The following is an 11,146-nucleotide window of genomic DNA, read 5'->3' as shown; positions in this document are numbered from 1 at the left end:
GTATTCAAGTGGTTGCCTATGAAACGTCATAAATCGTGTGCAAATTTCTTATCGCGAGGGTGATGCATGAAGCAAGGAGATAAAGACTACTTTATCATTACACACTGCACACCTGAGCCATGCATACCTACATTTAGGTACAAGTTCAAGTTGGTGGAAAACTTGTGATGTTCAGAGAAAACTAAAAATGAATTTCATTTTTTCTTTAAATATATTAAATTACTGTTGGACGATATCAACAGGTCGTGGAATTATGACGTGCTGTATCAAAATTCTGAGATAAGTAAAATATATATGTCATAATACATGCTATATTTCATAATTAAGTACCTTAGAAGTTTGACCAATTATGTCAAAAGTTTGCCATATCTCATAATGTTGATTTGCATCAGAATTTTTACATGTCACAAGTATTTTTATCATGCAAAAACTACCATCTAGTTTTCCCCATCTGTAATATGTAGCACAACTTAAGGATGATAAAAAAAATACATTTTATTAAATTCATAATTGTAAATCAAAGTTTTCCATTTTTGAATTGTAATGCATGTTCACTGTATTTCCCTCTTGGACCTCACAAAATGATCTCAATATAGTCAATACACTCATCTCTAGATATTAATACAGTGATCTACAGTAAAAAAAAAAAAACATAACGTAGCTTTATTTTACATGTTTATTGCATACAGTGTTGTGGTAGAACACATACTCATTTGGTTATAACAGTTTTTCAGGATTGAATGAATAGAGCAAAGAATAAAACAAAAGGCCAGTGCATAGTGGGATGTTAAGATGGTGGAGGTGGATATAATTTCCTGTACTTGCTCTGCATCCAAACTCGGTGCATTGCAACTTTCTTTCCTCTGTTCACTTGGAGTCGTCTGTCCTCCAGATTCTGAATTTCTTCCAGTCCAGCACTGGAAAATAAATCATGAACCTCTTCTGTAAAAAAAAACAAAGAAAGAAAAAATGTGACATTTTCATTTTAGAATGGCCATGCTTAAAGGTACTAAATAAATAAATAGACTTTTATTGCCTCTGCATAGCCGCAAACTGGCGGCTGGCAGCTAAGGGTGCTAATGGCCCTAACAGTGCAAACATAACTGCAGCGGTGCTGACATTGCAAACCGCTCATATGGACAAACATGCACTAAAATGTAAATAAAGCAGAGAAGCTGGCATTACAACACACACAGAGGCAGAGTGACTTCATTCACTGCTCAGGTATTATTCCACGATATCTTTACAAAGCAAATACCGGTAGTTGTTTGCTGCTATACTAATGCCCTGAACCCCGTATGGAGAACCTTTAAATATACTGCCTCAACATATTCCAATACCCCAAAATACCCACCCATGTATGTTAACTCCTACAAGGTTCCTAAAACCTCAAAATCCCCTGAAAAAATACCAAGGACATCACCTCGTCCTCAAAAGTAGCTTCGGTCTTGTCAGCAACTATTAGTGATGAGATGAAGATCTCATGGTTCAGAAATACCTTTAGTGAAAAAGTACACGCAGGTTCCATCTCCTCGTGTGTAGAAATGTTCTGATAAGCACCGTCCTGATTGTAAGAGATTAAAAGGTTAAAGAAGTAAATATATATTCACTTGTCATAAACACTCCACATACACAGAAGTGTACGGTATACAGAATATTAAACAAATTAGGTTCAGTAAGTTGGAGGCTCACCTCTCTTAAACCTGAGCTGTGAGAAGTCATATCTCCCATAATCACGGAAGAGAAATGTCCCTCCGTGTTTCAGGTATGTAGATAGTCGGTTCACAATTCCTTGCATTCTGTGAGTGAAATGTCAATTAACAAACCCTCAAATGTCAACCTAACCACTGTACAGTTAATACGTTGCACTCAGTGACACAATACGGTTAGATTTATATTTAGGTTATGCGAGGACTGTCATGATTTAGACAAAGCTAATTGTGATGGTGGGTACGGGGGTGTTTTAGGGGTTGTGGAGGGGCCTGACAGCTGAGAAATGATATAGGCTCTCCTGTGTCTTTTCATTTTCACCTACCGCTTCGGATGAATGGAGGAGAGCACAAAGACTGCCAGAATAACATCCAGGCTCCGAGGAGGGAACGGAAAGGAGGCCATCTCCTCGCAAATGTCTTGGACAAAGGCGTGACACACAGAGTCATGGTAGTCTGGATGGTCCTATATGAGGAAAATAAAGTCGGCTTTTTTTCATAGATGAAAATGAGTTAACATTAGATTTGTTATTTGCCAAGCCCAAAATGAAAAGATATTTTATATTCAAACCACTTTGATTCTCTTTTCATTTTCTCCTTAACATATTGATTGATTGATTCAGCTGTAGCTACTAGGCAGAGCTTTGAGTTATTCTGCAGTACATTCAAGTGTCCCATTGTGTGAGGGAACAATGGTCGGAACTATAAAAACTAATCTGAATGCACATTTTCGAACGCTTAAAGATTGACATCAACAATAGCTTTACAATGAATGAATTAAATGTATTTTATCAAAAGTTCATGTCATCTGTCTAAATATTTTAGCCATGGAGGAACATGGAGGACTACTCATCTGATATGATGGAAATACCCTCAATATATTGTCCACATGATCACAGTTGGTACCATAAAGACACCACTGCTAGTTTGACTTCATATAGCTTTGGTGTTTAAATTATATATATAATATATATATATATATGTGATACGAGTCTGCTTTGAACAAATGTATGGACCTCAATACAGTTTATTCTGTGCATGGTCATCCCGAGCAATATTAGCAAAGCTTACCTTGACCAGCTGAATGGCACATGGGGAGAAGTCACAGCAGTATAAATATGCGTCTGTTTCTCTGTGGAACAGAACAGACAGTTTAACAACCTTTGACTGATTACAAATAGAGTGCAACTGCACTTTTCCTTTCACGGAAGCCAAGATTTCACCTTTACTTATTGCCAAACATTTTATAAATACCTTCCTGGAAAAACATATGGACAGAACATTACAGAAACAGTAAGTGAAAAGTGTTAAAGGGCCACATGGCCAATTTCAAATTAAAAACGAGCAAATTACAAACTGGCATAGAAACTCTCACGGTGTGTTACACTTCTGCACTTCTCCCCATCACTGATGATTGATTCAGCACCTCTGGCTTCAACTAAAACCTGAAGTCTTTCCCAATACCAACGAAATGCTTCCTCTTTTCCTTTCTCACCAATTTCTTTTAAAAGGCCAGTTAAAAGCATTTTGTAATGATACACAGATTAATGCCACATGTATTTTTGATTTAAGGTCCCATATTTGTTGCAGTTTGTATCTCAAATTCAGTATATAATGTTTTTCAACAGTCAAGTGTATTTTAACAGTACAAGCAATGTGGGCACATGTAATGTAGTTATACTGACTGTGTCTTGCTCCTGTGCATAGTGATGTAATACTATGATATATCATTCATGGTGAGCCACAGTTTTGTGCTGATCGAGGAGCTGGATAGTGTTGTGGTGCATGCACTTATAACAATAAAATGGTAAAGATAACTATATTTTACTGCCCAGTATTGTGTGCATTTGAATGTTTTGCTTCTGTAAACATGTGTTGCACTATAAAACTGACATGATCCACATTGATGGTGTTGAAAAGGTGAACTTCAATGAAATATATGAAATATTTACTCACTTTATGGAATTAACGATGGGAAATACGCTGTTACCAACCCCACATCCGACCTGTAGAAAAATATTTGATTGTATTTATTATTATTATTTAAGTGCTGTTATCTCATATTTTTAGTGTAGCATCTTACAGCCTGTTATTGCCACAATTGTGTAATAGTCCACATGCAACAATCTACATTTAAACAATCAGAATTCAAATCAATACATGTGAACAGTTTTGAAAACCTCCAATATCCTGAAGGATGCATGCTGGCCAGGGAAAGTAGCAGCTTGTATGGCAGCTTCATTTCTATCCGGTGCTGCTCCCTGACCGGACTCTGTCTGATGGTTGGGGGCGTCTGCATTTCTGTGATGGTGTGTGGGTCCGTTGTGTTGCCGGTGTCGAGTCTCTGTGTCTGTGCTGGATCCAGTCGGTTGCGGGTGTGACGCCTGCTGATCACCCAGACGCCCGTTTGTGGTTTGACTTTTTGCACCTGAAGGAAGCAGTTCTGGGAACTCTAAAAAAAGCCACTTGCGATCTTTAAAGAACTTTTCCTGGTGCATCTTGTAAAACTTGTCCCAGTATTGGCAAGCCTCTGTGTCAAATGTACCTGTGTGGAGAAGATGTTTTCCCAAAAGTTAACCCCATTCAAATATAACCTGGAAACCTATTTTTGCAGGGGAAACATTCTTGCCTTGTTCCTCGAAAGGAATGTGTATGCAGGAATTTTCTTTTGCCTTCTGTCGTGCGTTTTCTTTATCCTCTTCCGTCCATTGCACGTGATCCCTAACAAATGAAGAAGTGCAAATGCTATTGTTGATCTGCTAAACTATAGTAACTCACGAACAGCATCAAATAACAGAAAATATAAAACTGTAACATATAAATCCACTGTTGCGTTTTGCAGGTTGATCAGAAAGCTGTTAACTGTAACCCTAAATCTCAGTCCTGTGCTGTTCAAAGTAGGCACACCTATTCTGTAATCCTACTATCTCCATAAAAGGCAGATAATTGCTGAAGTACATCACTGACCACATGTTGTGCTTAAAGATGTCATCAGTATTGGTCAGAATCCGTGACCCAAGTGGAGCTGAAGGTCTTCCATCTGTCCTATGTAGTCTTGACGACAATCTGCTGAAAACTTCAGCCAATTTGGCGACAGAGAAACTCCGCAGTTTATGCATTTATTCTGTAAAAACACAAGAAGAGTAACATATTTTGCAATGCTTTGACAGTGCACCGACAGCTAATAAACACTCATTGGAGCTGCTGTTTCATGCAAACTACTGTAAATTATTGTTTTACTCTTCAGGAAAATATTTTTCTGCAAGTGAGGATCCCAAACTTTACACATGTAACAAATGGCAGGCAAAGTTTTAATGAAATGTTTGTATGAGGCACTATACATCTGGAATAACTTATGAAACATTGCTGCCAAAGGAGTCTTTGGTTTCAATGAAAACATCAGAGAGCTTTAATAGATGGCTGGAACAAGCCAATACAGCAAAATATAATACAGTCAAAAAGTATGAAATAATATACTTTAAATATATTTAATGTACCTTAAAGCTACTTAAGGGGAAACAAAACTAAATGTTGATGGGTGGTAATACATCGATGCTCCATGGTCAACTTAACAACGGTGGAGAGGAGGGCGCTAATGTTCCAAGATGGATGCCGTGTGCCTTAATTCCTTCACTAGAAGAAGACGCTTGAGGAAGACTACAACTATGGAGCGAGTGGAGAGATAGCATGCGTGGGCAGTTAAATGCGAGATTATTCCACCAACTTTTAACTGCTGATAACACTTCTTTGTTTCACTCCATGCACAACTCCACTGTTCAACTAACGCTCGGCCATACATAACAAACCAGGTACGACTTTCGAATCCGGAAGTAAACAAGATATCGAGGTAATCGTGCTCAACAGCTGTTCCCTTTTTGAGTTAGCTAAGCTACGCTAACAGCAAAGCTAAGGAGGCGGTTCCATAGTGGAGGTTCTCGGACAGTCAGTGAGGGGTTTGAACGGTGTCGCCCTCACCTTGCTCTGCATGTGCTCTTGGGGTCAGTTTGGGTTGTTGTCTCCGGTCATGCTACCACCAGACGGTCCTCTTGTAGAAATAATAAAACCCGCCTGCTGATGGCGCTGTACCGTAGTAAGAGAGCCGTAAACGCCGCTGAGCTGTTGAGCCGGAGGAGCAGAGGTATCAGGGATGCTGGGACTCTGATCAGACACAACATGAAGGTCCTTCGAGGTATCCTCCTCCAGGTAATGGAAAATAAATACTTAAAACTATTAACTGTATAGCTGGTTTCAATGGCTGCTTTAACATGCTATCTTGTTTATCATTGTAGGACAACAGGGATTTCATTAACGTATGGAACAAGAGCTCCAAATCTACAATAATGTATGAGAATGGTAAAATCTACTTTGAAAATTACCAGAACTGCTACAGCTGGTTAGTATGAATGTTTTTAACTTTTTATTTGTAGTCTTCAGCACACAAAATAAGACCTTAGAGCTACAGATGAATTGCAGCATCTTTAAAACTGGCATTATACATAAGTTAAGTAAAGTTAAGTATCTCTGAAGAAATTAAATATTGCATTCCTTTATTAATATGGTGGCAGGGCTTTTCCCTCTTTATACATAGCTTGTATAAATACAATTTTACCGAGTTTATTAAGGCCATCTACCAAATTAGGGACACTGACAACAGAATAATGTTTATACTCTGACACACAATGAGTGATTTCTGGTTTCAGTGTTCATGCAGAGCCTCAAGTTCTATACAAACTGCCTAAGAGATCTAAACTGGAGAAGTTTGAAGATGCCTTGCTGTGTCAGAGCCCACTTGTAAGTGACAAACCGAAGCAGATATCTATATTTTTTTAATCACCAGATTTTAACATCCCGGGTTCAGATTGTTGTTTCATTTGTCTCGTCGACAGGACAGCACACTAGCCTCCCCCTCTGATCAAAAACCCAGCCTCTTGGCTTTGACCGCCGATAACTGGCTGTATCGCCTTTCAGCTGAAACAGGAGAGGAGCTGCAGAGAGTTTACCTGTCTTCAAACCATAAGTTCAGGTATTGTCAAGGCCCTGAGTTCTCTCTTCCTATGAATAAATGTGGCCTATTTTCAGTTTTCGTTCATTTCAAAACATTTTTACCTTATTGTATGTTGTTTTTTGGCAGGTATCTCGGCTGGGATGTTTCTCAAGAGATGTTTTATGTTAAATCTGTTCAAAACAAAGAAACCTCTTTCGCCCGACAGGTAAGTTATGGTGTGTTATGTGTCAAGTTTTGTGCCTTACTGAAGAGTGTAAGGGCACTTTATTAAGGGTAATAAAGCCCATAGAGATCTCTGTACTTGGATTTTTGGTAATTTTGAGAGGCGCATTGCATAAATCTAAGAAAATATATAAAAGATCTTGTAATGATCAGTGAGGTATTTTAAGTATCACTAGTCATTTCTCAGAGCTTAAGGTGATGTCTTTGAATTGCTAATTTTGTCCTAAACCTGAAAATATTAATATTACAATAATCAAGAAGTCATAAAAAAGCAGTAAATTCTCACATTTGTGAAGCTGGAACCAGTGGAAGTTTTCTTAATAAATTACAAATATGTTTCTCTTTTTTTCCCCCCGACAAATCGACTTGCTCAACTGTTTTTACTACTGATCTTATCTTAAATGATCTCTGATGTGGAAAAGAGATGACAGAAATGTATCTTTTTAAGATTTGTTTTTAATAACAGGCGGGAATCACTCAGAATACGGTGATGCACCTGGCCATCTTTCATGTCTTTCCCTTACAAATTGTTGGCGTGTTGGAGATCAACAAAAAGGTACGCAGATTTGTTGGTGGTTTATTATTTTTTTGCTTGAGGGAGTGATGTCTTGTTATAAAAATGTAAATCTTATTCTTTCAGGTATTTGGAAATGGCGTCACCGATGTTGTTCTGTCCCAAGGTGTCCTCGTGGTGTCTTACAGCAACAAGTCGGTGAAGCTGTACAGCTTTGAGCACATTGTTCAAAGGGTGGGCATTTGAAAGAGTTTCTGAATATTTTATTTCATCAGATTTTTGCGTCATAAATACATTTTTGAAAATTGAATAGATGTGAATATTACATGTTTTCTATTCTTCTGGCTCATCTCTGCTGCTTACAGCTCTTTATATCTGATGAGCATTTTCTTTGTTTTCAGTACTTGACAGAGAAGCTCACGCTTGGAAAGCAGAGTTCACTTCTTGGTGGCAAAACTGTGGGCGATGTTCCGTTTGGCATCCCAGTAAATATACAGATCACAGGTGAGTCCATTTTGAAGTCTGGACCGGTGGCGTCTTTGTGTTAAATATTTTAGTAGATCTACTTGGTCGCTGTAAACAGAAATGTTTTTCATTACAATTGTTTTTATTGTCTTAATGCGCAGATCGGCCTCCAGTGCTGTTCGAGGTATCGTGCGCTCATAACAGTGTCCAGATCGGAGGCTACCCGTGGCATTACATCTACACACCACTGCATAAAAATCACAAGGGCACTCACCACATCTCTTCACTCAAGGACAGCACCATGGTAGGTTTTAAAGAATCCTCTTTAACCATACACTTTACCATGATGTTTCAAATCATTTTGAAAATGTAGCATATGTTTGGCTATGATGGACAAATATCCCCACTCTTCTTGTGTGATAGACCACCAAATTGTCCAGAGCTATTGAAACTGGCAGGGTAAGAAGGGCCGCAGATGTTTGTGACAGTCTTTGTATTCAGCTGCTGGACAGAACCAAACCTGTAATCACTATTCAGAACCCCATTGTGAAGATCTTTTTTGTATGTTTTATACAAGATTCTCTTCTCTAGATTATTCCAGATGCAGTGTCTTTCATGACACTGTTTTTTAAAATTCATTACCAGAGACAATTGCCAGCAACTGGGGCTGCATAATATATTATGTGGAAAAACATAAAATCCCATCTAAGCAGCCACAGTTTCCAAAACACAAACCATAGTTTTGCTTTCCCTGAAATACTGGTAAAAAATACTGCAGCTTTCGGTGTAAAACAGAAATACATTTCTGGTATCATTTTGAAATGATACGATACACACGTCATTACCAGAAACCGAATTTTCAAACTGATAATCCACCTGAAATGTTCCCAAGTATCAAACAGCTCTATAACACTCCTTAACTCTAGAAAGCTGCAGCACTTATCACAAGCACCTTCTTAAGTGTGCAGTGGTTAAGCTGTACGCAAACAACAGAGTTAAAGTGGAGTATCACTGAGATAAGTCAGGTGTTCTCTTCCACACCGTGGTGCGTGCACAGGTTGTTGATGCTTTGCAGACTGAAGTTCACAAATCCAGTTGCATATCACAGAAACAAACACGTGTTCCTGGAGTCAAAGTGAAATAAAATCACATTTGACTCTCCTGTTAGATTCCTGTTTGTTTTTTTCTCAAGAACTGTAAGAGAAAACATAATTATGTGATCATGGCAGTTTGCTATTCAATTAATTCATGTTCTAGTTAATGAGTTAAGTTTAATTGTATGACGTTAGGCATCAAATGGAATACAAAACATGAACTGCTGCTCTCTAGAGAGTGATAGGATTTTCTTCCACCCTGACGACTCAGGAAGAATCCTTCATGTTGGACCTGCCATCATAAAGTGAGTGCTACAGTCAACATTTACACATCAAAAGGAAGACAGTGGTGAGATATGTTTTGGGAGGTTTTTTTTCCTCTTTTTTTTCCTTCAAGTGTCCTGAAAATCCTTGGTGAACCGAACAATGGTTTACCATCAAAGGTAGTTGAGGATTTCTCCATGAAAATCCACCGAAACAACAATGTAAGTGTCATTATTTACCTACTATCGAACTATAAGCTGTACTCACAACATACTTGGTTTACCTTGAGGGTGACTCAGCCTCATGTGTGTATCACATGTGCACTATAACGACTTTGGTCAGACAGTTTTCGTGCGGGTAAAATTTAACATTTCGGCGTTCTGTCGACTGCAGCCTACCTCACAAATCACAGTCACCTCATCGGGCCGAACAGTGAAGAAAAGATTCCATCAGCTGGATGATGACCCAGATCAAGAGGTAAGTGATTACGCTTTTATTATTGATCCAGAAACATAGTGGTTGTGGAACATAGAAATACTCTCTTTGGCAGCCAGGAATAACATCCAGTCTCACATACTTTTGAAGGTTTCTTCATATTCTATATTTTTCTTATTGTCAACAAATGTCATGAAAAGACCAAAAGCAACAATCGCCATTACAGACTTTCCGTATAGTGGAATATGAGGACGAGCTGGACCTTTTGGCAGTGGTGGTTACTAACGGTGAGGAGGGAGAAGGAAGAGCCCAAATCCGACTGCATGACAACCAGAGTGGGCAGTTACTGCGGACCGTGGATCTGGTTGAGCCTTGGGACGAGGTGAGGGACCTGACATGACTGTACCAACCTTAGAAGAAGTTGAAGTGTCTGTATACATGGATTCATGTGTGCTCTTTTAATCTGTTTCAGACTTATCGCCATGAGTTGTTTTTTGACAAAGACACAGTTGTTCATATTGAACAGAAGAACACCAGCTTCTTCTGCCATGTTTACAAGCTCACGGTTGCCAGAAAATAAGGCTTATTTTTCAAGATAATGTAAATATTTGTTTCCAACTTGTGTTTTTCTACAGTTTTTCTGTATAACTCACATTGCTGTTTTTCACATCTGTATTACTGTGTCATGTCGATTGTGTGAATTATGTTAGATAATCATCATTGATGAATTAAATCACTGGTGTCTTTATTACTGATGAACATGTGCGGTCTCATCTCGTCGATGAACACTTTTATTGTTTTTATATATGATGATTTTAATGTAAAGTGTCTTTGAGTGTCATGAAAAGTGCTATATGAATAAAATGTATTATTATTATTTTACAATCTTTCTTTTAAATAAAATTCTTATGTTTTTCCAAGTTACTCTGTATTCCTGCATCATTCTTCTTTCCACCATGTTCATCCAAATTCATTCAAAATTGGCTTCGATGCAATGTGATCAGAACTGTGCATTATTGTGCAACTTGCTTTCACAACCCGCTGCACTAATGTGTGTGCGTGGTGAAACCTGGCCATTTGTTACAGATATAAATAAGCATTCTTGCAAGTTTACATTAATGGGTTTTTATACCGATGTTCATTAACATACAGTATGCTGTCCCTGTCAAATATGCAAATAAATACATTTGAAATTGCAGGTTCTGTATCAAGCTACAGGTGTGCCCAAATGTTGTATGTTGTAGTTTGAAGTTATTAGCAAAGGTTTGTTTTTTTACTTAACTACTAATAAGTAATACTGAAGAGGAATGAATATATAACTCAAACTTATTTAACTTACAACCTTCATTTATGCTGAAAAAAACACACATTGAGGAACTAGAGCCCTCTTTTACAAGTGTGCTGAGTTTACATTATTCAAAAATAACTGAAAGTAACA

General features: G+C 38.1%; 2 protein-coding genes across 2 annotated transcripts; one reads left to right on the top strand and one right to left on the bottom strand.

Annotated features, from left to right (window-relative positions):
• Nucleotides 1–699: 699 nt before the first annotated feature.
• On the bottom strand, nucleotides 700–5,755 carry mettl8 (methyltransferase 8, methylcytidine). The gene is made up of 10 exons (XM_079277448.1): nucleotides 5,685–5,755; nucleotides 4,677–4,833; nucleotides 4,339–4,430; nucleotides 3,890–4,254; nucleotides 3,666–3,715; nucleotides 2,781–2,841; nucleotides 2,036–2,175; nucleotides 1,693–1,799; nucleotides 1,499–1,564; nucleotides 700–942 (listed from the first exon to the last, which is right to left on the bottom strand). Exons 2-10 carry the CDS (start codon nucleotides 4,826–4,828, stop codon nucleotides 788–790), a joined length of 1,188 nt encoding a protein of 395 aa, XP_079133574.1. The 5' UTR covers nucleotides 4,829–4,833; nucleotides 5,685–5,755; the 3' UTR covers nucleotides 700–787.
• On the top strand, nucleotides 5,387–10,548 carry dcaf17 (ddb1 and cul4 associated factor 17). Its single transcript, XM_079277449.1, has 14 exons — nucleotides 5,387–5,912; nucleotides 5,999–6,102; nucleotides 6,410–6,500; nucleotides 6,596–6,732; nucleotides 6,841–6,919; nucleotides 7,403–7,492; nucleotides 7,577–7,684; nucleotides 7,852–7,954; nucleotides 8,077–8,219; nucleotides 9,205–9,314; nucleotides 9,407–9,494; nucleotides 9,667–9,750; nucleotides 9,935–10,090; nucleotides 10,181–10,548. The coding sequence occupies exons 1-14, from the start codon at nucleotides 5,784–5,786 to the stop codon at nucleotides 10,286–10,288; spliced, it is 1,530 nt and encodes a 509-aa protein (XP_079133575.1). The 5' UTR covers nucleotides 5,387–5,783; the 3' UTR covers nucleotides 10,289–10,548.
• The last annotated feature ends 598 nt before the right edge of the window (nucleotides 10,549–11,146 follow it).

The sequence above is a fragment of the Melanostigma gelatinosum genome (genome assembly GCF_949748355.1).
Source record: "Melanostigma gelatinosum genome assembly, chromosome: 10".
Classification (NCBI taxonomy): Eukaryota; Metazoa; Chordata; class Actinopteri; order Perciformes; family Zoarcidae; genus Melanostigma; species Melanostigma gelatinosum.
Note: the sequence above shows the minus strand (reverse complement) of the source record. Positions and strands in the feature narration are given on the sequence as shown.